At 49.9% G+C, this 27,607-nt stretch overlaps 1 protein-coding gene across 1 annotated transcript in view; it reads right to left on the bottom strand.

Moving 5' to 3' along the window:
* Positions 1–21,227, bottom strand: part of LOC140408320 (probable E3 ubiquitin-protein ligase HERC4) — an 80,363-nt gene extending 59,136 nt beyond the window's left edge. Inside the window, exons 1-7 of the mRNA XM_072495354.1 lie at positions 20,967–21,227; positions 15,502–15,658; positions 12,192–12,268; positions 9,724–9,945; positions 5,416–5,507; positions 1,875–2,005; positions 582–736 (exon numbers count right to left, since the gene is read on the bottom strand). Of these exons, the coding sequence (XP_072351455.1) occupies positions 582–736; positions 1,875–2,005; positions 5,416–5,507; positions 9,724–9,945; positions 12,192–12,268; positions 15,502–15,658; positions 20,967–21,147 (1,015 nt within the window). The 5' untranslated portion in view covers positions 21,148–21,227. The remainder of the gene's footprint in view (positions 1–581; positions 737–1,874; positions 2,006–5,415; positions 5,508–9,723; positions 9,946–12,191; positions 12,269–15,501; positions 15,659–20,966) is intronic.
* Between the last annotated feature and the right edge of the window lie 6,380 nt (positions 21,228–27,607).

Below are 27,607 nucleotides of genomic sequence, written 5' to 3'. Positions count from 1 at the left end.
GGAGGATATGGGGGACGCTCACCCTGCCTGCTCTGACGAGGTCGTTCACCTTCTTGTGGCACTGGGTGCCTGTCCGTGGTGTTAGGGCCACAGCGGTGACGGCCTCTGCCACCTCCCTCCACAGACGCCGGCTGTGGCGTGGGGCAACTCTGCGGCCGTGCCCGGGATACAGGGCGTCCCTCCTCTGCTCCACCGCATCCAGGAGCGCCTCCACATCGCGTGACTCGAACCTCGGGGCTGAGCGACGGCCAGCCATCAAGTCGGGTGTTGCGGTCGGCTGTTCCGGTCGGGTGGGGGGGAGCTGCGCGGCCTTATGAGCCGTCACGCCGTGCAGCGCGTATGACGCTGCACGGCGTGAACCACTGCGCAAGCGCGGATCCCGTTACGTCGCTGCTAGCCCATTTCGGGCCGCAGACTATCGGCCCATTTTTATGACGTGACGCAAGTGGGATTTGCGCCGTTTTTTGCGCCGATCGGCGGAGTTTCCGCCGATAACGGAGAATTTCGCCCTAGATTCCAGTCATGGTCAGATCTTTTCCATACAATGAGGTCATTAAAATACAGAAGTTTACATCGCTTACCATTTTCCGTTCCATTTTTGTCAGATATGTCCGTGATGTTGACAGGAAGAGGCACTAACTGATCACTGGTCTCTTGGTTTCCCAGCTGCCCATTCTCTCCACGACCAAAAGAGTAAATCTCACCAGACGATGCAACGAAGACAAGTGTGTGATAGCTGTTCAAAATACATATATTGTTATGGGTCCGGGTTTACAGAACCCCAAAGTGTTTCATGGAGTTCAACCGACCCACAACTTTTAATAGATTGTGGTGTGGGAAGCACACGGCGTGCTCTCCAGGTGCGATACAGCAGAAATGGACAAATGGTTTTTCAAACAAAACAATGTTTATTCTATGAACTCAAGTTAACCTTTTAAAAACAAACATTGAATATCTTAACACCCATTACTTCAAAGATAACCCCAAAAGACTACAACACTAAATAATCCTTCAAACTGTTCCTTTAAACATCCAAAAAACTTCAAACCTTCAAAAATAAGAACACATTAGGTTACATTCAATATATTTGTAGTCTTTGGATTGCAAACATCAACAGACCAGCTCTGTGTTTCTTCCTGCAGCTCGAAGCAAAACACACAGGCACTCCCAGCTGCCTTCTCAAACTGAAACTCAAAAAAGCAGAAGTGAGCTCAGCTCCCCCACCCACTGACATCACTTCCGTAATATGATCAGCTCCATTTCTTAAAGGTACATTGCTCAAACATCCATTTCTTGAAGGTACTCTCACATGACAATATGTTCATAACTTAACAAGCCTTTGCCCAGTTTTGTGCCGCTGATCAGCTCTTATCTCTTAATATTTTGGTATTTGTCTCTGATTAACACTTCAAGATACAAAGTGTGAATATTTACTTGTGCTGGTCAGTCAGAAAAGGATTATTTAAACGGAACATCTCTATTTCCCACTCTGTTCACGGCATTCTTGATTTTAATGCCTTTGGTTCTGGTGGAAGATCCGTTTCTCTCCAGATGCTGTCAGGAGCCTCAACCATAAATGGAAACTAAGATTCCATGCGATTCCGGTGGAATGTTAACTCCTTTCAAGTGGTATGTCAACCTGGTAAAGCTGTTAGGAAGGAGTGGAACCTTGTGAGACACATGAAGATAAGTTACCTTCATGGGCCTGTCTGACTAGTATTGCTCCACCGGGCCCCACAAGGAAAGTCCCGGCCTCTGTTGTCCCAGGCTTCCAACCATCATTCCAAACCACACCCTCCTCCCCGTCCCCACACCTAAGGAAGGGTGAAAGAGATGTAGGTGCATTTTGTTTTGTTGATGTTTGACCAGCTCACCTCCCACATGCTATCTGAGAAACTCTCTTTCCAAACAGGTAGCCGACGAGACGAGGTTTGATCTCATCCTTTGTGGAGTTGTGTCCAAGTTGCCCGTAACTTCCAGCTCCAAAGGTGAAAACAAGTCCATCCTGGAGGAGAAAACAATGACTTCAGGGCATGTTACACCTGATCACAAGAACTGTCTTTGGTACTGAAGTGTCAATGGAGTCAGGTCCTGTAATTATCGTTCACTAGTACATGCTTTTTGTGTGGGCGGGTAAAACCCCGCGAGTGAAGAAAGTGTTGTTGGAGCGTAGTCGGGGGGGGGGGGGGGGGGTGTGGATTGGTGCTGCCGAACTTTTGGAACTACTACTGGGTGGCTAATACAGTCATGATTAGGACGTGGGCAGGGGGGGGGGGGGGGGGCGGTGTGGGAGTAAGTAGAGGCTGCATCATGTAGGTGTCATGATATGCAAACATGCAACCAATGAACACTCAGAATAGGACACAACCAATGGGCAGCCAGGACACTCAGAGGGGGCATCACCACAAGGGGGCATGACATAAACACTATAAAAGGGACGAGGCACTCACACCCTGCCTCTTTCCACAGACAGACATCTAGAGAGTTCGACAGGGTTGAATGGAATCAGGGTTGAATCAGCTGCATCACACGTGGCTTAGAGCAAGCTGGTACAGTTAGACTGAGTTACTGCAGTTAGATTAGCAGAGAGTCAAACTCATTTGAGAACTGTGTTATTAGTTCAATAAACACTTTGAACTCATTTCAGAGTCTGGGGCATCTTTTAGTTAAGACTGCATCAAGTAGCAGCCTGTGTTATCCGAAGTAGCATAACACAACAGTAGGAACACAAGTTTGGGGGCACTGATAACGGCACCTCTGCCATTCTTGCCGGCCCGGTACTCCACAAGCCCGGTGGTAGTGGCGGCTCTGAGAGTCTGTGGACAGTGGAGGAAATAAAGGAGAGCGGAGGGAGCACCAGTCTGGGCCCCGATGGGAAGACTGGATGGAGGGTTTCGGAGATGGCAGAGAGTAGGAATTGAGAGAATGGGAGATCTATTTATAGATGGCAGCTTCCCTAGCTTGAAGGATTTGGAGGAGAAATTTGAACTGCCAGCAGGGAATGGGTTTAGATATCTGCAGGTACGGGATTTTCTGAGAAGGCAGGATCCGACCTTCCCGCTCCTGCCACCATGGGGATACAGGACAGGGTAGTCTCCAGACCATCGTGGGAGAGGAGAAGGTATCAGATATCTACAAAGAACTTATGGAGTCGGAGGAAACTCAGATAGAGGAACTAAAGGGCAAGTGGGAAGATGAGCTAGGAGGAGAGATAGAGGCGGGTTTGTGGGCGGATGCCTTAAGCAGGGTTAACCAATCCTCATCATGTGCCAGGCTTAGCCTGATACAATTTAAGGTAGTCCACCGGGCACACATGACGGTGGCCCGGATGAGCAAGTTTTTTTGGGTAGAGGACAGGTGTGCGAGGTGCGCGGGTGGTCCAGCAAATCATATCCACATGTTTTGGGCATGCCCGAAGCTCAGAGGGTTTTGGCAGGGTTTCGCTAAGGCGATGTCCACGGTACTTAAAACACGGGTGGTGCCGAGTCCGGAGGTGGTGATCTTTGGAGTGTCGGAAGAACCGGGAGTCCAGGGAGCGAGAGAGGCTGACGTTTTGGCCTTTGCCTCCCTGGGAGCCCGGAGACGGATTCTGTTAATGTGGAGGGACTCGAAGCCCCCAAGTGTAGAGACCTGGGTTAGTGACGAGGCTGGGTTTCTCAGTCTCGAGAAAATAAAGTTCGCCCTAAGAGGGTCAATGGTCAAGTTCACCCGGAGGTGGCAGCCGTCCGTCGACTTTCTTGGAGAAAATAAAAATGTCGGCAGAGTCAGAGATCTGGCGGGGGGGGGGGGGGGGGTAATAAAATGTTTTTTTTTTTAAATAGTACACACTTTACCGGTGCCAGAATGTAGTGATGGAAAATTGTTACTTTAACTGATTCTATCTTTCATTCCTGTCTCTCTGAGAGACCCAGAGTGAGGTTTAGTGGGCCTGTATTCCATGAGTGCAAATCCCGGTATGGCCGCTAAACCTCGCGACAGGGCCATCATGGAATTTGTGTCTGTGAGATCTCGGTTTGAGATCTTCCCTACTCCCCGCCAGTGACGTGATCAGATTCACGCCCTGATTTCCATGAATTTTAATTAATTTAAGTATCTTTAAAACGCTTTATGCTGTTGTTCCTGGCCCCGTTGAATGCTTCATTCCCACCGGCGGGAATCTCTAGCGGTTTTCAGAAATGAAAACAGTCGTGATGACCACTCCAGAGACATGAGGTGAGTGTAGCTCCCGGGCGGTGAGGGACATGGCTGGGCAGTCTGTGGCACCCAGTGCCGCCTCGACTATGCCAGGATGGCAGTGCCCACTGGAGAGTCGTTTTGGGGGGGGGGGGGGGGGTTCCCCTGTTTTGTGTGGTGGAGTCCAAATGGTTGATGGGGGACTTGTGCCTGCATTGGGGTGGGGGGGGAGGTGAGGATGGGGCTGGGGGGGGGAGGGGTCGGAGATTGTAAACGGGGGGGGGCACAGAGAATGTGAGGGGGGGGGTTGCCCCAATGCCGTTAGCAGTACGGGTCAGGTCACCCTGATGCTTGCATTGTGTGGGAGGGTGACCTCACCCCGATCTTTGAGTGGTGGGGGGAGGGGGCTGGGTTGCCCCTCTGCATGCGAAGGTTAGGGGTGTCCCTCTTGTCTCCCAGGCATCCCGATGTCCATGGAGGGGCATCTGGACACCTGTGGGTGTGGGATCCAGATATCCGTGGGGTGGGGGGACGTTCAGATGGCCATGGGGGGTGCTGGAGTTTATCCGGATATCCGTGGGGGAGGACTTTAACAACTCTGAGATCAGGACGTCCTTTCTGTGGAGCCGGGCTTTCCGGAGCAAACCATGCTCCCCCTCCCCCATTTGTTTTTGAAGGTGTGTCAGAAGATCTGATGAGGAAACATGGCTGTGTTCTCGGAGGGAAACAAGCCAGCTCTCAGTCAGAACCTGACACTTTGCCTTTCTTCTGGAAAATTCCACCCACTCGAGTGAGTCCATTAAGTATTTCTATGGAGAACAGTGCAGTCAGGTCAGAAAATATACCTCAGTGTCTGTAGTCATAAATCAAATATTGTATATATTTGCCCCATGACAACAGATTGTATTCCTTTGTGCTAACCCATGTGTAATAAATAAAGTATGGTCCGTCCATTACATTCTTCTCTGGGGCTGAGCATAACTCGAGACTGATCCATGTGATTCTTGACCCACTTATGAAGGAAGAAGAGCTGAGGTGGTTCCCATCGTCAACCCACTATTTTTATCATTGGACTATGTCCTAGATAGGCTGCAACCATCGTTACAGAGTCTCGATTGACATTTACGACATGAGATGGTGCGTGCGTCCGTCCGCCCCCCCCCCCGCCCCCCCCCCCCCCCCCCCCACCTGAATAAGGAACGATTAATTGAGATTTTTATTGCAAATTCTTCCTGAACAAACCTTTGTCAGAACAGCAGTGTGCTCTTCCCCACAAGAGATGTGGATGGTCTTCTTACACTTCAGCAGCTTCACGAGGTTGGGCTTATGTCTATCTGTGCGAAAGATTGAAAGAGCAATGAATTCACATTCCTCCTCCTGGTTCCTGTTCTGAGGTCTTTCGGCGAGAATCCCGACTGGATTAACCACCAAGGTTCCAAATAAATACTATTAAATGAGTTGGAATAAGTGGACTTGGTTGGAGGAATGCGCGAAGCCGAAGATGACACTCAGAATGAAATTGGCCGGAGTAATGAACGGTAACTCCTCCCGCCACTGAATGGGAAATTGAGATGAGAAGATGCCAGCCACTGGCACACGCATAGTTTCTCCAAGCACTTATGTCATCATTGTGCGTCCTGAAGTCTCAACTCCCACCCGCTGGCTGTTCCAGTTGCATCCTCCTCACTGCTGGCTTTCTTCCTGCTCACTCTGTTCATCACTCCTTTCCCCCTCTCTCCCCCCCCACACCCCCCCCCCCCCCGCCACTCCTCCCCAAACACAGGCCTCTCCTGTGGCGCCTTGTCATTTTCTTTGCTTGTCCTCCCCACATACCCCCTTTCCACTCCCCACCAGCCATTCCAGATGTGAGCCAGAGACAAGGAGAGTAGCGACAGGCAACGGGGGAAGGAGGAGGGAGGTGGGGATGTGAGGAACCAGCTGCGGGAGTAGTGGCGGGCCTCGGGGTAAGCAGGGGAGTGAATGGGGAAGGACCCTGGTGGGATGCAAGGGGCCACTGGAGAAGTGGGAGGGAGCAGGGGGTAGCGAGGAAGCAGTGGGGTGCCACGGGGGGGGGGGGGGGGGGGGGGGTAGGGGGGTAGGGGGGGAGAGAGAGAGAGAGAGGTGGTTGAGTGGAAGTGGAAAGGGGTTGTGAGGAACCATAAGATTGTTGTGGTCTTCTCCACCTTTGTACGATCTTCACGGCTTTAATGCAGGAAACTGCCTGGGTTGTTGCTGTCAGGAACATCACAGTGACTGACACTGTATCTGCACGTATGCAGGAAGTGCTCCCCCTAGTGACACAGCACAAATTAATGCAGCACAGAGCTGGACGGCTCTGAAATGTTAATCATTGCCCAATGGTGGCTGGTTTCCAATTCCTCATGGAACACCATGGGCGGGATTCTCCGTTTGCTGACGCGGATATCGCAAAACGTGATTGGGTGGGGAACAGGTTCCGACGCCAAAATCGCGGCGTGCCGAAACGCATGGACAGTAAACACCGTTCGCATATCATTAGCGAACCCGGCCCAGTATTCTCCGGGGCCTCCGTGATTTTCCGCCTCCGATGTGCCGGTTCCCATGGCGCGGATCACTTGTGCTTTTAAAAATCGTGAAACCGGCGTCTTGGCTGCTGAGGGAGAGAGAGGGGTTACAGGAAGTGTCCAACATCGCCAGAGTTCGCTGACAGTTGTGCCGTTGGACGGGGGGGGGTCTTCTGCCAGTGCCGGGGGGAGTAGCAGGGGGTGGCCAGGAGGTGGGCTGTGAGGTCAGGGGGGACGGGCACGGAACACCATTGCCGCAGCCGGCACTTTCCAGCACCTGGATCTTGGCTTTGCAGGTTACAGCACTTTAGATCCGGTACCTTTGAGCGTTTCAGCCTCAACCACCATCTTAGGCAGTGAATTCCAGACACCTCCCTCTGGGTGAAAACGTTTCTCCTCACGTCCCCTCTAATCCTTCGACCGATCACCTTAAATCTATTCCCCCTGGTGATTGGCCCCTTCTGAGGCAAACGACCCTTTGCCTCCTACCACTGGGGACAATTCTGGATCCAACCTTCCCCTATATCCAATGAGATCTCACTTTTCTGACCAGTCTGCCATGTGGAACCTTGTCAAATGCCTTACTGAAATCAATGTAGACAACGTCCACTGCACTACCCTCAGCAATCCTCCTTGTTGCTTCCCCAAAAATTCTATTATGTTAGTAAGACACGGTCTTCCCGAACAAAACTATGCTGACTATCCCTGATCAATCCGAGCTCTTCAAAGTGACAGTTTGTCCAGTTTCTCGGAATTGTTTCCAATAATGTGCCCACCATTGAAGTCAGACTGACCGGCCTATGGTTTTCTGATCTATCCCTTGCACCCTTTTTAAATGATGGTATCACGTTGTGCATTGTTGTACAATGGCATAACACAAAACTAAGAGGTTTCCCCTTGTATTCTCCCACTTAGATCAAAAGCACCTATTGAGTTTCAGAATCAGGGGCGAAATTCTCCCGAAACGGCGGGATGTCCGCCGACTGGCGCCCAAAACGGCGCCAATCCGACGGGCATCGTGCCGCCCCAAAGGTGCGGAATGCTCCGCATCTTTGGGGGCCGAGCCCCAACATTGAGGGACTAGGCCGACGCCGGAGGAATTTCCGCCCCGCCAGCTGGCGGAAACGGCCTTTGTTGCCCCGCCAGCTGGCGCGGAAATGACATCTCAGGGCGGCGCATGCGCGGGAGCGTCAGCGGCCGCTGACAGTTTCCCATGCTTGCGCAGTGGGGGGAGTCTCTTCCGCCTCCGCCATGGTGGAGACTGTGGCGGAGGCGGAAATGAAAGAGTGCCCCCACGGCACAGGCCCGCCCGCGGATCGGTGGGCCCCGATCGCAGGCCAGGCCACCGTGGGGGCACCCCCCGGGGTCAGATCGCCCCGCGACCCCCCCCCCCCAGGACCCCGGAGCCCACCCGCGCCGCCTTGTCCCACCGGTAAGGTAGGTGGTTTAATTTACGCCGGCGGGACAGGCAATTTATTGGCACGATTCCCGCCCCCGCCGAATCTCCGGTGCCAGAGACTTCGGCAACCGGCGGGGGCGGGATTCACGCCAGCCCCCGGCGATTCTCCGACCCGGCGGGGGGTCGGAGAATGTCGCCCCAGATAGGAAGACATTTCTGCCTCATTACTGTTTAACTAATTTAACTGCCTCAATGCTCCTTTCTGCCTCAATATTCATTCAATAGCATATTGATCCAGATTTTATGATAACAATGGCCGCAAAATGTCAGCATGAAGCATTGTGGGTGGGATTCTCTGATCCTGAGGCTAAGTGTTGACATCGTCGTAAACGCCATCGTGAAATGCGACAGCGTCAACATGGCCTCAGGATCAGCAATTCTGGCCCCGACAGGGGACCAGCACGGCACTGGAGCGGCTCACACCGCTCCAGCTGCTGATCCCGGTGTCAGGTGGGCGCTGCTGGTCCACGCATGGGACCGGCGCGACTTCCGCGCGTGCGCAGTGTCGCCCTTCTCCACGCCGGCCCCGACGCAACATGGCGTAGGGCTACAGGGGCCGGAGCGAAACAAAGGAGGCCCCCAGCCCAAGAGGCCGGCCCGCCGATCGGTGGGCCCCGATCGCGGGCCAGGCCACAGCGGAGGCCCCCCCCCATCCGGGGTCAGACCCCCCCCTCTCCCCCCATAGGTCGCCCCCGGACCCTTCCATGCCGAGGTCCCGCCAGGTCAGATCAGGTTAGAATGGCGCCGGCGGGACTCGGGTTTTTCGGTACGGCCGCTCTGCCCATCCCGGGCGGAGAATCGCCAGGGGGGTACCATAGAACGGCCCCCAGCCAGCGCCGTGCCGACCGCGGTGCCGATTCTCTGCTCTGCTGAGAGAATCCCGCCCTGTGAAACTGACAGGGGCTGCTCATGCCTAGAAGACCTCTGAAATCTGTGATTCCCCATTCCTCCACCGGGTGCGCTATTGGCACCCTTGCTGAGGGAAATCAATTACAAATCGCTATATTTGATAGGACCGCCTAGTTTTTATTCTATTAGTTTAATTGTAAAAACTCTTGAAAAAATTAAGTCTTGTTGAAATAGGCTCAACAGGATTTTTAACAGAATAGTGAGCCAATATTGCTGATGTACAATATCTCTGACCCTAATTTTGTATTTGTGGAATGTCAAATTTCTTCATTCAGTGCATTCATTCTTCCATCGGTTTTTAAAAATTAAGATATAGTTTTTTAAATAAATTACAGTTTAGCTTCTTCCTTAATCCAATGTCTACGTCCCAATGATTGATTGTTCACCAATTGTTACTGGATACAAAAGATCCGTTATTGTTAGCGCCAGAATCAAATTAACGTCAGGAAAAGTGTTAGCCATGCCACAGTGATCACTGAGTCAAGGAAGATATCTTCGGTGAGCACCATCATTTTGCCAATGACGGTAAAATCTGGCCCTTTTGTTAAAGAGTTCTCTGGTTTTAGGCACATGCAGAGCTTAGAAAATTAAGGCAACAGAAAGGAACAGAGGGGACAGTAGTGTTTGCTTAGTTCTTACCTTCGGTGTCCTTGAGCCCCAGCTGCCCGCGATCGTTTCTTCCCCAACCGAACACTGCCCCTGAGAGAGACAGGGCGAAGCTGTGTCCTCCTCCTGCAGTGATCTGAGCCACAGGCATCCCAGTGAGAGATGTCACACACCGAGGGATGGGCTGGGAGGCACCTTTTGTATCGATACCAAGTTGGCCATAAGTGTTCTGTCCCCAGGCGAAGAGTTGGCCATCTTTCAACACAAGACAAATGAGAGAAAAATTACCTTTTAGGTTCCGATAAGTATATTCTTAGTTTGAAATTATGTTTAACTCCTTAAAGAAAACTGAGAAACCGGTTTCTACTTTAGGCCAATTCTATAAAGTACTGAATGTTAATAATGTTCAGGTTATTACACAGTTAGTTAGTTATGACGACCAACAAACAATTTTTCCTCTGGTCCATATACCTCATTATACATTGCTCCACTCAGAACTGTTGTGCTCAGCTTTGAATCAGAAGGTGAAGGGATTGAACCCCAGACCCAACAGCCCCAGTGAGTGGAGATTAGATTATGGTCTCTAAATATGGGCAAGCTACCCATATAGTTCTGGATAGTGGCGCAGTGGGGGTATTACTAGTGGGGGTACTCGTGTCTGATAGTAATGAGTAGTAAAGAGTAAATGGGGCTTTTTACCCTTTGTAGCTGCCCACTAGGGGGAAGATGTTCTGAAGTTTAAAATTAATGAGAAAAGCAATGGGCAACCACCTCAGCCAATCTCCCCAAGATGTTGCGATGCCGGCGTTGGACTGGGGTGAGCACAGTAAGGAATCTTACAACACCAGGTTAAAGTCCAACAGGGTTGTTTCGAATCACTAGCTTTCAGAGCACTGCTCGTTCCTCCGGTGAGGAAGGAGCTGCGCTCCGAAAGCTAGTGATTCGAAACAACCTCCCCAAGGACAAGGCTTAAGAATCATGTGTGTAGGATTTGAGTTAGAACTTGCCCAACGGCTGAAGACAAGGGACTGACGGACAATGTTCCTGATTTTATTCCTGTAAATAATTTTGAAAGTGGAATAATATCAGTCCTTTCATGTGGCACAGGGATCTATTATCCCCACCTAAAAGAGCTGTCAGGTCCTTGGTTTAATGTCTCATCGAAAAGGCAGCACATGCTTTTATACTGCGCTGGAGTGACAGCCTTCATTTTTTTGGTGAACAATTCCAGGATTGGGATTTGAATCGACAATATTCGATGCCAAAAGCATCAACTCAGCAACAGTTTATACAGCTTATTACCTAGCTCAGTCTAGGTAAAATAGTGGGTGGCATGGTAGCACAGTGGCTAGCACTGTTGCTTCACAGTGCCAGGGACCCAGGTTCGATTCCCGGCTTGGGTCACTGTCTGTGCGGAGTCTGCACGTTCTCCCCGTGTCTGCGTGGGTTTCCTCCGGGCGCTCCGGTTTCCTCCCTCTAGTCCCGAAAGATGTGCTGTTAGGTGAATTGGACATTCTGAATTCTCCCTCTGTGTACCCGAACAGGCGCCGGAATGCGGCGACTAGGGGCTTTTCACAGTAACTTCATTGCAGTGTTAATGTAAGCCTACTTGTGACAATAATAAAGATTATTATTAAAATAATCACCTAGTTGGGAAGAGCGGATGGGGGGGGGGGAGGCTCGGGGTTGGTGGCAGGGGGTAAGGTGCACTGCCAAAACCTGACAATAGGCTCCTGTTCTCTTCAGGTCTGAACGGGAGAAGGGGTTCCAAAGAGGAGTCATATTGAACTTGAGACTTGAACTCTGTTTCTCTCTTCACAGATTCCGCCAGACCTACTGAGGTTTTTACAGAAATTTCTGTTTTGATTTCAGATCTCCAGCATCCACATTATTAGAATTTGTTACCGTTCCTTCTCAGTGTCTCAATGAAATAAATTAGGTTAAGGTTAATAGAAGAATGGTGTTTCTTTTTATGTGAGACACCCTAATAGGTTTGACCTTTGATGCAGCTTATGCACATTTGACTTCATAGAATCCCTGCAGTGCGAAAGGAGGCCACTTCGGCCCATCGAGTCCGCACCGACACTCTGAAAGCGCATCCTCCCTAACCCACTGCCCCGCCCTATCCCCACAACCCCATCCAACCTGCACATCCTCGGACACCACAAGGAAATTTATCACGGCCAATCCACCTAAACATGCACATCTTTGAACTGTGGGAGGAAGCCGGAGCACCCGGAAGAAACGCACGCAGACACGGGGAGAATGTGCAGACTCCGCACAGTCACCCAAAGCCGGAATTGAACCCGGGTCTCAGTGCCAGCCACCTTTACAAACAAACACCCCATATTAATCATGAATATAACAGTCATGGTACATATGGTGCTGAACTCAGACCTGATTAACAACTGGGCTATTTCAGATCTTCTTAATTATCAGCTTCTTTATTTTAATCTACTTTTGATTGAAGTACAGAAAATATGTTTTCGTTTAATTTTTACCTTTGGACAATGCCAATGAGTGATTGTTTCCACAGGCCACTTGAATTATGTTTTTTTCACTCAAACTCTTAAGTACCCTAAACATAAATAAATCATAAACATAATGATACATCATTTCTAATTTGGAATATATTTCAAAGGTTTCATTTCATGTAAGGTTTGTAAAAGCATTTTTTAGTGAACGTTAGAGCATGTTAGGAGAATAATAATAATATAATAATACTAATCACTTATTGACACAAGTAGGCTTCAATGAAGTTACTGTGGAAAGCCCCTAGTCGCCACATTCCGGCACCTGTTCGGGGAGGCCGGTGCGGAGACAGGAATAGATGTGGGGCGGGATTCTCCGCCGGCGGGATTCTCTGTATTGCCTGCGCCAGGGGGTTTCCCCGATGGCGTGGGGCTGCCCCACAATGGGAAACCCCACTAACCAGCCAGCGTAACGGAGAATCCCGCCGGCGGGTCGAGGCCGAAAAGTGGCGCGGCGGGGCAGAAAATCCAGCTCGTGATTTTTTAAAATACTTTTGGGGAATATCGTATTATTCTGTGTGTCTGCATTTGGCTAAGTGATTTAACTAAGCTGGGGAAAGGTTACTAGAGACAGCTTGTCTGGGAGGTTTAAGACATGAAAGGGTAGAGGTGTGAGGTTTGTGCATTTGTAATGAGATATTATGGTGGGTTTGAGGTACAAGTAAATAGGTTGGATCTAACATTTACATTTATAGGTAATTTAAGACTTCATTTGAACTCTTCATGGGGAGGTCAGAGGTGACGTGACACGGAACATTTTGCATCTTACAGGAGATCCATGAATAAAGATAAGAGGGCTTTTTACATTTTATTGGCGCAAAAGCAGAGACAAAATAGAAATGAAAGATTTCATATATTGAAGGATTGAATTTGAAATTGGTATGAGAACAATGGAACCTGAGGTGAAAGGGGTGGGAGAAAGATATTTTAGAGTTATTATGGAGAACTTGGGAGTTGGCTGTTTGAGGAAAATCTCACAGAAACAGCTCCGGGTTGGGAGAAGGTGAAGTTTGAATCAGCCATCCAGTCAACCCAGAAAAGTCTTAGGCTGTGAAAAGTCTTGTTTCTGAAGGTTCCTTGGATTTTCGCAGCAGAGTGGAAGTGAAGTTGCGTGATATACTTTATTAATGCTACAATAGCGTTGCTTTGGGTAATATTACTGATGTTCTTTATAGTTAAACATCTAAAAGGGATTGTTGCCTAGAAGGTCTTTACTTATGGGTTTGACCAGATAGAGAGTCTTTTGAGGGAATGTTTTATAAGACTAATTTTAACTGTGTAACTGTAATCTTGTGTTACTTAAGTTTTCTTATCTTCTTGTTAATAAGTCTTTTCGTTTTTTAAATCCCCAAAGTGTTACTGGATAGCTTGCTGCTGAGAACATAATACTTTCTTCTCATTGCCAGAGCACAAAAAAAAGGTCCATAAGCCAGTTTCCATCTGGGATTTTGTTCGTTCAGCAACTAACATCTGGGGCGTCATTCTCCGCCGGCGGGAGTCTCCGTTTTGCCGGCGCCCGGGGGTTTCCCGACGGCGTGGGGCTGCCCCACAATGGGAAACCCCATTGACCGGCCGGTGTTACGGAGACTCCCGCCGGCCGGTCGGAGCAGAAATGTGGCGGGGCGGGTAGGAGAATTTCGCCCCTGATGTGGGCACACCAATTTCATTAATGGACTTTAAAATGTAACTGCACACTGATAGAGTTTCTGCTGTCTGTGCCGGCGCGCGTTGGTGCATGCGTGGGAGCGCCAGCATATGCTGGCGTGATCCCAGCACATGCGCAGGGGGTTTCGTGTCCGCGCTGGCCATGGCGGACCGTTACAGCGGTCGGCGCGGAGGGAAAGAGTGCCCCCACGGCACAGACCCTCCCGGGGCCAGATCCCCCTGTCCCCCCCCCCCCAAGGACTCCGCAGGCCGCCCGCAGTGCCAGGTTCCGCCGGTACGGACCTGGTTTGATTTGCGCCGACAGGACCAACCGTAAACGGGCGACCGCTCGGCCCATCGCGGGTCGGAGAATCGCTGGAGGTGCCGCTGCCAGCGCCTGCCGACCAGTGCGATTCCCGCCCCCGCCAAAACCCCGGCGCCGGTGAATTCGGCAGGCGGCTTCGGGGCGGCGGGGCGGGATTCACGCCGCCCCCCAGCGATTCTCCGTCCCGGCGGGGGATAGGAGAATCCCACGCCTAGTGTACGGAGCAGTTGTTGTCACTGCTGTCCTGTACTGCTGTGAGACCTGGATCGAGTTCCAGAGAAATTCCAGCAATACATCCACCACATCCTTTGGATTCAATGGAAGGATCGTAGAACAAATGCTAGTTGTGAAGCCTGCACATTAAGGATTCGGGGCAAAGCACCTGCACAATCAACTTCGGCGGACTGGTCAATGTCACAGTATGGGCAAAGGATGTCTAAAACAGCCAACATTCCAGAGTGGTTAAGAAAACGCTTCAAAGAGACGCTGAAGTTCCCCTTGGAGCATGACAGCATTTAGTTTAATGGCTAGGAGGTGCTTTCTACCAATTGTCCCAAATGGTAATAACTTATCCATCAATTTCCATCACGTTTTGAGTCGCAATGTCTTCATTTCACAGAATTTACACTGCAGAAGGAGGCCATTCGGCGCATTGAGTCTGCACCGGCCATTTTGGAAAAAGCACCCCACTTATGCCCACACCTCCACCCTATCCCCGTAACCTAGTAACCCCACCCAACCTTTTTGGACACTAAGGGCAATTTAGCATGGCCAATGCATCTAACCTGCACATCTTTGGACTGTGGGAGGAAACCGGAGCACCCGGAGGAAACCCACGCAGACACGGGGAGAAGGTGCAGACTTTCCACAGACAGTGACCAAAGCCGGGAATCGAACCTGGGACCCCGGAGTGTGAAGTAACTGTGCTAACCACTGTGCTATCGTGTTGCCCATGATGAGGCAGAGCAGGAAAGAAAAGGGAGTAAATGCTGCACTTCAGATCCCACTGTTCAAAGGTTTGTGAGTTGAGAACCAACCTGTTCAGTCACATGAAGTTCTGTAGCAGAAAGCAGCAACCCACTGTGGACATCATCCGAGAAGGGCAGACCCTGTCGCCCCCACAGTGTTGACAGAGTGCGGCACTGCCTTTTGAATGAGACACTAACATTTTGACAATATTATTCTTGCACCTATTGCACCTGAGTGCTAAATTCTGTCATTACTTTGCCATCTTCTAACATTTAGACAGCAAGTCAATTTACAACACATTGGCACAGAACTAAATAAAAACATAACCCAAGTAACTCTTACTGTGGTTTCATTATGGAGAATTCTTTTGTGGCAGCTGCAGTGTCCTTCGATTTAACTTCACTCTGATAAACCGTTCCTGCTTGAGAAAGGAACAGAATGTGGGAGGTCCCACTCGCTGCAAAGTGGATTATCTGCTGCTTGAAGTGAGGAAACAGTCCTACAGGCAAATAATGAAAACCTTAAATATTAATATTTAAAGGCACAATGGTTATGTTACTGGACTAATAATTCAGAGAACGGGAGCTGAAATCCCACCATAACCCTTTGAGAATTTGATTGCAGTTAAAAATCAGTTACCATGACGCTGTCTGATTGTCAAAATCCACCTATCTAGAACAAAGAGAACAAAGAACAATACAGCACAGGAACAGGCCCTTCGGCCCTCCAAGCCTGTACCGGTCATGATACCAACCTTTGTCAAAACCCTCAGCACTTCATTGTGCCGTATCCCTCTATACCCATACTACACATGTGTTTGTTAAGATACCTTTTGAACGCCGTTAATGTATCTGCTTCCACAACCTCCCCTGGCAACGCGTTCCAGGCACTCACCACCCTCTGCATAAAATACCTGCCTCGCACGTCGCCTCTAAACTTTGCCCTACGGACCTTAAACCTATGCCCCCTGGTGACTGACCCCTCCACCTTGGAAAAGAGTGCCTGCCCATCCACTCATAATCTTGTAGACCTCTATCAGGTCACCCCTTAACTTCCGTCTTTCTAATGAAAACAGTCCAAGTCTATTCAGCCTCTCCACATAGCTAACACCCTCCAGAACAGGCAACATCCTGGTAAACCTCCTCTGCGCCCTCTCCAAAGCCTCCAAAACCTTCTGGTCGTGTGGCGACCAGAATTGTGCGCAATATCCCCAGTGCAGCCTTACTAAGGTTCTATACAACTGTAGCATGACTTGCCAGTTTTTATACTCGATACCCCAGTCCATGAAGGCAAGCATTCTGTATGCTTTCTTGTCTACCTTGTCCACTTGTGTTGCCACCTTCAAAGATCTGTGGTCCTGCACGCCCAGATCTCTCTGACTTTCTATATTCCTAAGAGTTTTACCATTTACCGTATATTTCCCCTCTATGTTAGACCCACCAAAATGCTTTACCTGATTCACTAATGTGCTTTAGGGAAGAAACCCTGCCATCTAATGTGAGTCGTCACATGGGGTTGCCAGCTCACACCAATGTGGTTGGCTCTGAAATGGCCCAGAAAGCTGCTCAGTCACATCAAGACATGACGTGATGATCCACCAAGGGGAACTAACCATGAGCAATAAATGACACCCTCATTCCAGCAGTCTATATTTTAAAAATATGCAAACAATAAACAGAAAAGTTAAATGCAAAGTGGTTATTGTGTTTTACCACTGTCAATATACTTGCAAATGGCGCAGTTGGTCACTTTATGGGAAGTATACAAAGGTGTAAAGGGTTAGGTTATAATAATAATCTTTATTGTCACAAGTAGGCTTACATTAACACTGCAATGAAGTTACTATAAAAAGTCCCTAGTCGCCACACTCCGGCGCCTGTTTGGGTACACAGAGGGAGAATTCAGAATGTCCAAATTACCTAACAGCACGTCTTTTGGGACTTGTGGGAGGAAACCAGAGCACCCGGAGGAAACCCACGCACACACGGGGAGAACGTACAGACTCCGCACAGACAGTGAACAAGCCGGGAATTGAACCTGGGACCCTGGCACTGTGAAGCAAAGGTGCTAACCACTATGCTACCGTGCGCCCATGAGGACAGGTTGCATAAATCTGGCCTGTGATCCCTTGAGTTCAGCCAGCGGAGGAGTAATTGAATTGAGATGTTTAAAGTGATAAAATAATTCGATAGAAGAAACACAGGGAAACTATTTCCTCTGGCGGGGGAATCGAGAAGAATGGAGCAGAAAGTTAAAAAAAAGAGCTAAGCCATTTAGAAGTGAAATAAGGAAGAACTTTTTAAACAAGAGTAATGAGATCTGGAGCTAAAGACCCAATAGGTTGTGGATGTTGAGTCAATTAAAATTTCCAGGACTGAGATTGATGAATTTTATTCGGTAAGGGTATTGGGGGATAGTGGAGTAAATTTAACTGATGTACAGACCAGCGGTGATCTAACTGAATGGTGGAACAGGTTACAGGAGGTGGTTGGTCCACTCCTCTTCCTGTCAATACACTCAGTGAAACCACTTGAGAATGCTATTGACCTTTAACTGTAGTTTACACAGTGGTAAACCCTAGTTTGAACTTTTCAACTCCATCCTCTGCCCACAGATTTCTCACCAAAATCATTTGTTGACTTTGCATTCATTGATGCAAGGATGTTAGGAAAAGGAACAATTCCCATTTAAAATTCATCCCCTGTTTGATAATCACACTTGTTCCTCAGAATGCCTCAGGACCATGAGGCCCTGTATACCTAAAGCAAGAAAGTTAGCAGCTGATCCAGGGATGAGCCCTGGGAAATTTTATTGATTCCATCCAGACCCAATATGACCCATATCCCTTACTATATTTTCTTAACAAAAATGCATCTATCTCCGATTTAAAATTAGCAACTGTTCTAGCTTCAACTGCTGTGTGTGGGAGAGAGTTCCAAACATCTACCACCTTTTGAGTGAAAAAGTTCTTCCTAACATCTCTCCTGTACGGTCTGGCCCTATTTTTTAGACCGTGCCCCCTAGTTTTAGAATCTCCAACCAATGGAAATAGTTTATCTTTATCTATCCTGTCTTTCTCTGTTAATATCTTAAATACTTCGATCAGATCGCCCCATAGCCTTGTAAATGTTAGCAAAAACAGGCCTAATTTGTGTAATCTCTTTTTGTAACTCAACCCCTGCAGTCCAGGTATCATTTCTGTAAACCTACATTGCATTCCCTCCGAGGCCGAAATATCCTTCCCAAGGTGTGGTGCCCAGAACTGCTCAAAGTGACTCCAAATGGGATCTAACCAGAGTTTTCTATAGCTGCAGCATTACCCTTGTGACTTTATATTCCCAGTCCTCTAGATATAAAAGCTAGCCTTGCTGATTATTTTTTGCACTTGCTCCTGGCATTTTAAGGATCTATGCACCTGAATCCCCCAAGCCTCTTTGGACATCCACCGTACCGTTCTTCCCGTGCATGGGTTTCCTCTGGGTGCTCCAGATCCCTCCTGCTGTCCAAAGATGTGCAGCTTAGGTGGATTGGCCATAATAAGTTGCCCCATAGTGTCCAAAAGGTTAGGCTGGGTTACTGGGTTACGGGGATATGGTGGAGGCATGGGCTGAAGTTGGGTGCTCTTTCCAAGAGCCGTTTCAGACTTGATGGGCCGGGTGGCCTCCTTCTGCACTGTAAATGATTCTAACCTCTTTCCATTTAGAAAGTACTCTGCTCTATCTTATTTTGGTCCAAAATGAATAACCTCACACTTGTTTACATTGAATTCGACCTGCCACAATTTTGCCCATTCACTGAGTCATCTCAATGATCTAGGTTAAAATGCCAACTAGTCTTCTTCTGGGTGAGTAATTAGCCTGGACAATGATAACTGCCCACTCACCCGTAGGGTTTAAATCATCCCCCCCATCATGAAAATTGTACATTGTGACACAAAGATACATAGATCTTGTTGATAGAAACATAGAAACTAGGAGCAGGAGGAGGATATTCGGCCTTTCAAGTCTGTTCTGCCATTCATTATGATCATCCAACTCAAGAGCCTAATTCTGACTTTCCCCCATATCCTTTGATCCCCTATGTCCCAAGTGCTATATCTAACTGCTTCTTGAAAACACACAATGTTTTGGCCTCAACTGCTTTCTAAAAGGTAACGAATCCCACAGGCTGACCACTCTCTGGTGAAGAAATTTCTTCTCATCTCTGTCCTAAATGGTCTACCCCGTATCCTCAGACTGTGACCTCTGGTTCTGGACACACCCACCATCGGGAACATCCTTCGTGTACCTAGCCTGTCTATCCTGTTAGATTCCTGTAGGTTCCTATGAGATCCCCCCCTTCATTCTTCTGAAATCCAGCTAATATAATCTTAACCGACTCAATCTCTCCTCATACGTCGGTCCTAATATAATCATTCCTTGCAAAATAATACTCTTTATTAGTGTCACAAGTAGGCTTACATTAACACTGCAATTAAGTTGCTGTGAAAAGCCCCTAGTTGCCACACTCTGGCACCTGTTCAGGTACACGTGAATGTCCAATACACCCAACAAGCACATCTTTCGGGACTTGTGGGAGGAAACCGGAGCACCCGGAGGAAACCCCGCAGACACGGGGAGAATGCACAAACTCTGCACAGACAGTGACCCAAGCTGGGAATCGAACCTGGGATACTGGCGCTATGAGGCAGCAGTGCTAACCACTGTGCCAATATTTGTCTGTTCTGTTGCTCATACTTGACGTTGTCAGCCTGAACTCAATCAGCTGTTGACGCAGCTGTGACTGTAACTGAGAGAAACAAAACTGAAAGTGAACAGAATCAAGAGAAGGGAAATGGTTAGGACGGGAAGGGGTGAGTGTAGGAAGACAAAACACTCCTGTATGATAATCATCACCCACAATCTAACCCAAAGCATAGCCGCATTTAAGATGAACGCAATGCGGGGTGCAGAAAGACACAACATTCAATTAAATATTAAATACAATTCCTGGTGAAAATCTGTTCAAAAGATTTAACAAAATTATTTAAAATTACCAGATTTTAGCAGGAGTCTCACAGTGGTTAGCACTGCTGCTTCACAGCGCCTTGTACCCGGGTTCAATTCCGACCTCAGCTGACTATCTGTGTGGGGTTCGCACATTCTCCCCGCGTCTGCGTGGGTTTCCTCCGGGTGCTCCGGTTTCCTCCCACAGTCCAAAGATGTGCAGGTTAGGTGGATTGGCCGTGATAAATTGCTCCTTAGTGTGGGGGCCGGTGCTCTTTCAGAAAGTCAGTGCAGACTCGATTGGCCGAATGGCCTCCTTCTGCACTGTATGGGTTCTATGATTCTAAGAAACTTATATTGATAATCCAAGATAATCTATCAAATATATAGGTTGTTCCAAACTCTGAACACTTCATTTACTTTGCCATATGTCTAAATTATGGGTGGCACGGTAGCACAGTGGGTAGCACTGTTGCTTCACAGCTCTAGAGTCCCAAGTTCGATTCCCGGCTTGGGTCACTGTCACGTTCTCCCCGTGTCTGCGTGGGTTTTCTCCGGGCGCTCCGGTTTCCTCCCACAAGTCCCGTAAGACGTGCTGTTAGGTGAATTGGGCATTCTGAATTCTCCCTCTGTGTACCAGAACAGGCGCTGGAGTGTGACGACTAGGGGATTTTCACAGTAACTTCATTGCATTGTTAATGTAAGCCTACTTGTGACAATAAAGATTATTATTATTAATACATGCAACATGTCTGTCAATGGTATATATAATAATTTCATCTTCAAACATTCCCTTTCCGATTGCAGACCGGAGTTTCTTACCAGGCTCTGTTTTCTGCTTCCGTCCACGGACTCTGATATAAACCTTTCCGTTTCCCAACACAAACACAGTGACTCCGTCCCGGCTGCAAACATGTTGAATTCTCTGCCCTGTGAGAACATCCCCTGTCTGTGAGCCGGGTTTGTGCTGGATTCCTGAGCCCAGCTCCCCCCAACACAACATGTTCCTCTCTCTCTGTCTGTCTCTCTGTGTCTCTCTCAGCGCTGGGCTCCTCTTTATGATTCCTCTTTCAAACAAGCAGCAACCCACAGAGAGAGAAATACTTCCCCGCAGAGATTTAGCAGCCAGTCAGATAAACAAATCGCTTCCTCTTCTGCTGCTACAGATCCAATTGGTTTGACAGTCTTTCTCTCTCTCTCTCTCACACAATATATTTATTTATCTGGGGGATCCCCTTTCTCTGGCCCCGCCTCTGACCCAATTGGGCCAGCCAATGGCAACAAGAGCTGGATTGTTTTGGGACGCTAACTTTCAATTACCGTTCACCTGGCAGTTTCAGTTTCCCAACAGACTTTGTTATTGCAGCGTTCTGTCAGGATGATGAAAGATAAATGACTGGGACAAGTTTGAGCAGGTTCTTTGGGGGTGAGGACAGGTGTGTTAGGTGCTCAGGGAGCCCAGCAAATCACACCCATATGTTCTGGGCATGCCCAGCGCTGGAGGAATTGTGGAAGGGCGTAGCAAGGACGGTGTCGAGGGTGGTAGGATCCAGGGTCAAATCGGGCTGGGGGCTCGCAATATTTGGGGTGGCAGAGGAGCCGGGAGTGCAGGAGGCGAAAGAGGCCGGAATTCTGGCCTTTGTGTCCCTGGTAGCCCGGCGAAGGATTCTCCTTCAGTGGAAAGATGCGAGGCCCCCAAGCGTGGAATCCTGGATCAGCGATATGGCAGGGTTCATTAAATTGGAGAGGGTGAAATTCGCCTTGAGAGGGTCGGTACAAGGGTTCTTAGACTTTCTGGCAGAACGATAGACATTGGTCAATGGCAGCAGCAGCTCGGGGGGTGGGGTGGGGGTGGGTTTACTTTATTTTTGTTTATGTTATTTACACTGGAAGGGTCTGAGGGGGTGTATACACCTGTTGTCTTAAGTCGGGGTGTTAATGTTAATTTATTATTTAGGTACGGGGGGGAGGGGTTTGGGGGGTTGCTTTTTTAGATTGTGTTTTGTACTTAACCCTGTTGGGTTCTTTTTCTTTCTCATTTTGTTATTGATATTTTATGAAAACTTTTAATTAAAATTATTTTATAAAAAAGGAAGGAAGCAATTGCAGTAGAAAGGGGGCAGAGGAGATTCACCAGATGCCTGAGCTGGAACGTTTCAGATATGAAGGGAGACTGGTTATACTGAGGGGCGGAACCTGATCAAAATCTCCTCGACCGGAGACAGTGCTGCACTGCTGAAGGTGAATTTTGGATTAGATGTTTAAGTGAGGCCCATCTACCCCTTTAGGGAGATGTAAACAACCCCGTGTCACCATTCCACCACTCACCCCAATGTCTCGGACATTAATCATCCCTCCACCAACATCCGGCCATTATCACATTGCGGTTTGTTGGAGCTGCCGTACTTCCTGCACTGCAGCAGTGGCTACACATCATTGGTTATTCAGCACATTGGGCTATCCTGAGGTCATGCAGGTTACAATAGAAATGTGCAGTAAGAAGTCTTACAACACCAGGTTAAAGTCCAACAGGTTTGTTTCGAATCACTAGCTTTCGGAGCGCTGCTCCTTCCTCAGGTGAATGCACTACCAATTCAGGTGAATGCACCTGAGGAAGGAGCAGTGCTCCGAAAGCTAGTGATTCGAAACAAACCTGTTGGGCTTTAACCTGGTGTGGTAAGACTTCTTCCTATGCTCCCCCCAGTCCAACACTGGCGTCTCCACATCAATATAAATGTAGGAAGAATCATACAGACTCGAAACTTTGGGCCGGATTTTCCGGTCAAGCCCGCCCCAAGACTGGAAATTCCCGCCCGAGGTTAACGGACCTTTAAGTGGTCCGTCAAATTTGGCCCCCGGCCCGCGACAATCCCCACGGCGAGCGGGACGGAGAATTTACCATTTCTCTCTCAGACGTAGCCAGACCAGCTGAGTTTTTCAGTGTTTTCCGTTTACACATCAGGGGCGGGATTCTCCGACCCCCCGCCAGACCGGAGAATCGCCGGGGGGTGGCATGAATCCCGCCCCAGCCGGTTGCCGAATTCTCCGGCGCCGGAGTGGTTCACGCCACTCCTCGCCGCCGGGACCGCCCGCGCCACCGTGTAGGGGAGAATCTCGCCTCAGATATCCAGCATTATTCTGCTTTTACTACAGAAATGTAAGCACTTTCTTTTACTTCCTGAGCATATTGGAATACTCTTAAAACCTTCACAAGCGACCTGGAACAGAATAACTATGTGAGAATGACGCATGCTGTTATTAATATACAAATCAGCCCAAATATTTAGATGATATAGAGAAATGTGACAAGTGCAAACCTTCGTAACTCGCTGGTCAATTTAGACTGCTCCATCATTTGCTTCCTGTAAACAGCAAGTGCCCCATAGCCTCCCCATTATTAATAAGAATTGTTTTTTCTATTCATTTACAGGATGTGGATGTCGCTGGCTAGGTCAGCATTTATCTCCCATCCCTAGTTTCCCGTGGGATGGTGATGGTGAGCTGCCTTCTTCAGCAGCTGCAATAGGTACACCCACTGTGCTGTTAGGGAGGGAGTTGCAAGATTTTGACCCAGCGACAGTGAAGGAACGGCGATGTATTTCCAAGTCAGGATGGTGGGCGTCTTGCCAGGAAACCTCCAGGTGCTGGTGTTTACATGTATCTGCTGCTCTTGATGTCCTTCTAGATGGTAGCCGCCGTTGGTTTGGAAGGTTCTGCTTAAGGTGAGTTCCTGCAGTGCATCTTGTAGGTGGTGACACGGCTGCCACTGTTCATTGGGGGTGGAGGGAGTGAATGTTTGTGGAAGGGGTACCAATAAAGTGGGCTGCTTTGCCATGGATGGTGTTGAGCTTCTTGAGCGTTGTTGGAGCTGCCCTGATCCAGGCAAGTGGAGAGTATTCCATCACATTCCTGACTTGTGCCTTGTAGATGGTGGGACAGGCTTTGGGAAGTCAGGAGGTGAGTTACTCTCCGCAGGATTCCTAACCTCTGACCTGCTCTGGTAGCTGCAGTATTTGTATGGTCAGTCCAGTTTAATTTCAGGTCAATGGTAACCCCCAGGGCTGGGTGAGTTTTCACATTAATTACACAGTAAAGTCTTATAATTGACATAATAATCTGCTGATTGTTAATGACTGCGAAGGAATGGGAATCTTTCTTTCCCTATTTATTTCTGTCCCTGATTTGACTCTAATTCCACCCATCAAGTTCCACCAAAAATACAGTTTTTTCACTTGGAGAGGCTTCCGTCTAAGGATTTGAGAAAAACATTTGTGTCTTATCTCAAGAAGAAACTATAAGTATAATTTTAATTGCCAACCTTTTCTTTAGCCCCGGAGGACACAATATCTTGAATTGATTAAGTTGACTGCCCCTTTGGCAGGCTTACATCAGGGAGTCTCAGGGCGCGTTTCTCCGCAAAGATTTCTTAGTGTGGCAGCGAGCGGGAATTGTCGCGAGCTTCCCGTCACTCGGCCCAGCGGAGCCGGCAACGCAATTCAACGTTAATTGGTCCACTTAACGAGGCCTCACGGGTTTCTCGTCTCAACTGAAAGCTCGCCAGCTGATTCGCCGGGACCGCGCTCGCCAGCCCCCCGCTAACAAGGTCGGGCAGCACTTAAGCTGCAGTTGCTCAGCCAACCTTAGTCAGCTCGCAACAATGGCGCACAGAAGTCCGGACCCAAGATTCGGGACCTGGACCTGGGGAGGCTCCTCGACGCAGTGGAAGCCAAGAGTCCTAGAGGGTCAGCCACAAAGCAGCAAGTGCTGCCTGAGATGAGGTGGCGGCAGCTGTGAGCTTGGGGAGTATTGATTTTTTTAAAATTTAGAGTACCCAATTAATTTATTCCAATTAAGGAGCAATTTAGCGTGGCCAATCCACCTAGCTTCCACATTTTTTGGGTTGTGGGGGCGAAACCCACGCAAACACAGGGAGAATGTGCAAACTCCACACAGACAGTGACCCAGAGCCAGGATCGAACCTGGGACCTTGGTGCTGTGAGGCTGCAGTGCTAACCCACTGCCCCACCATGCTGCCCGAGCTCGGGGAGTATGACCAGGAGGACATGTCTCCAGTGCTGTAAGAAGGTCAACAACCTTCACCGGGCAGCACGGGTGAGTAGACACCAATGCCCCCCTCCGAGGGAGCACCACCACTCCCCCCAACTCCTCATGCGACCCCCAGCTCTTCCTCCACCCCGTCCCCCTTCAATCCCTCCTTCACACCGCCCACCCATCACGGTGAACCACGCGTGTGGCTAACGATGCCCTCTCTGTGTCTCCTCAGGAAAAGCTCTCCCATAACCATTGGGAGAGGGCCCAGACTGGTGAAGTGGTGCCGGACTTAAGAATCCTCACCTGCTTCGAGGAGCAGGCCCTGGAGGTGATGGGGCAGGCCGAGGACGGAGGCTGGTGGACGTTGTAGAAGTGAGGAACCACCGGGCTCCACCTGGATGACCTGTCAAACGTGATTTGTTGCTGCGACACTGACAGACCCATCCCTCCCACTGACCACATGTCCATTCTCTCGCAGGTCCTCCAGCTGATAGCTGCAGGCCATCCCGGGTGGCCCCCTCTTCTGACTCCGAGGAGAACACCTTGGAGGAGAGCTCTGAGGATGCAACCATTATAGTTGCGGCACAGCTGTCATCCCAGCCTCCACCAGCGCAGATACACACACCCCGGTGGGACATGTTAGTGGTCCGGCTGCTGGGGCACAATCTGGTGAGAACCACACTGCTGATGATGCGCATCTGGTGGAGGCAGGAACCCTCAGGTGAGAGCAGTCGGAGGGCTGCTGGATCCCAGGACCCAGCTGGGTCCCAGCCTGATGCCGAGCCAGTGGAACAGAGGTACCCGGAGTTGATGGAGACGATAGGGATGGGTCAGGACATTCAGTGTCCCTCCAGCACATGCATAGCCGATTGGAAGAGTCCCAGAGGCTACGGGCATAAGAGGTAGTGCCAGCAAAGAGTGGCACTGAGGCCAACACTGCTGGGTGGCGACCGCAGTGGAGAGCTTGATGCACGACGTAGGCACCTTGAGTGAAGGTGTCCAATCGCGCAGTCAGTGACGGCCATGGCTGAGGGTATCGGCAGAATGTCCGACTTGCTGGGGGATGTGACCCAGTACCAGGCCGACCTTGATGAGATTCTGCAGGGCATGTCCCACTCTCAGATGGGAATGGCCGAGGCGCTGCGGAGCTTGTCCCAGTCGTAGGTGGGCAATGCCGAGGTGCTGCCGAGCGTGGCCCAGTCACTGAGGAGCATCGCCGAGGGCGTCGACACGATGGTGTGGACCATGGGGAACCGCCAGGGCCGGCAGAGCCAGACAATGGAGGGGCTGCGGGGGCTCGAACCAGCTGCCCCTCCGTCCCAAGGTGAACCCCAAGTGCACCGACCGGAAGAAGCGGGCACTGAGGGCCAACCCCGACCCATGCCATGGCACAGCGACGGTGGCCACCAGCTCCCCCGGGTTCCACCCCTCTGATGAGGCTGCGTCTTGGGTTCAGCACATGGGACAGGGCAGCACGGCTGTGCATGTGCCGCCGGCAAGTGAGCCGGGGTCCTCTGGACCCAGAGGATACCTGCTAGGGGCATCGAAGGCCGGGGACGAATTAACCAGCTGGCTGCCTCCACCTCAGGTGTGCATCCTGGGAACACCTAGACGTAGTGTTAGAGCTAGGAGGGCCAGGCACGTTGAGGATCACTGAGGGCACCGGGGGAGGGATGGGGGCCGGGGGGGGGGGGGGGGGGGGGGGGGGAGCCGCACCATTGGGAGTGGGGTATTGTACAACACATTAAACTCCTTTTGCACAATCATTTTTTTTTTGATAATAAATTTAGGGCACCCAATTCATTTTTTTCCAATTAAGGGGCAATTTAGCGTGGCCAATCCACCTACCCTGCGCATCTTTGGGTTGTGGAGGCAGAACCCACGCAGAGACGGGGAGAATGTGCAAACTACACACGGACAGTGACCTTTTGCACAATCATTATGATCCCTCTGTCACTTCCTTTGGCACTGTGGGCTGACCTCTGGATCCTTTACCCATCTCTCCAGGCATCTGCCCCACCCCCCCCCTCGCCTCCCCCCCTCCTCCCTATGGCGCTCGCCCACCCTCCGACTGTGGACATGTCCCCGGAGCTGTGTCCCATCTCTTGGGTGTTCGGATGTTGCGTGTGTGGTGTTGCCTCCCACAGTGTCCAGGCATCAAGGTGTGATTGGGATGTTAGGCAATGACTCCCACATGCTACATGGTCCGCCCACCCACAGGAATCCACTTGGATTGTGTGAAGAGCTCACTTAACCACGATTGCCAAATTCCTATTAGCAATAGCCTTCAGCCGCGCAGCCAGAGCCCTTAGCAATCGGTGGGGGTTATGGGTGATCGGTGGGGTAGATGGGCAGGGACAAGGATTCCCCCAGATGTGTACACACAATCCAGGGGTCGGCATGGTAGTACC

This window comes from Scyliorhinus torazame, chromosome 3 (assembly GCF_047496885.1).
Source record: "Scyliorhinus torazame isolate Kashiwa2021f chromosome 3, sScyTor2.1, whole genome shotgun sequence".
NCBI lineage: Eukaryota > Metazoa > Chordata > Chondrichthyes > Carcharhiniformes > Scyliorhinidae > Scyliorhinus > Scyliorhinus torazame.
This window is presented reverse-complemented; position numbering and strand designations above follow the sequence as displayed.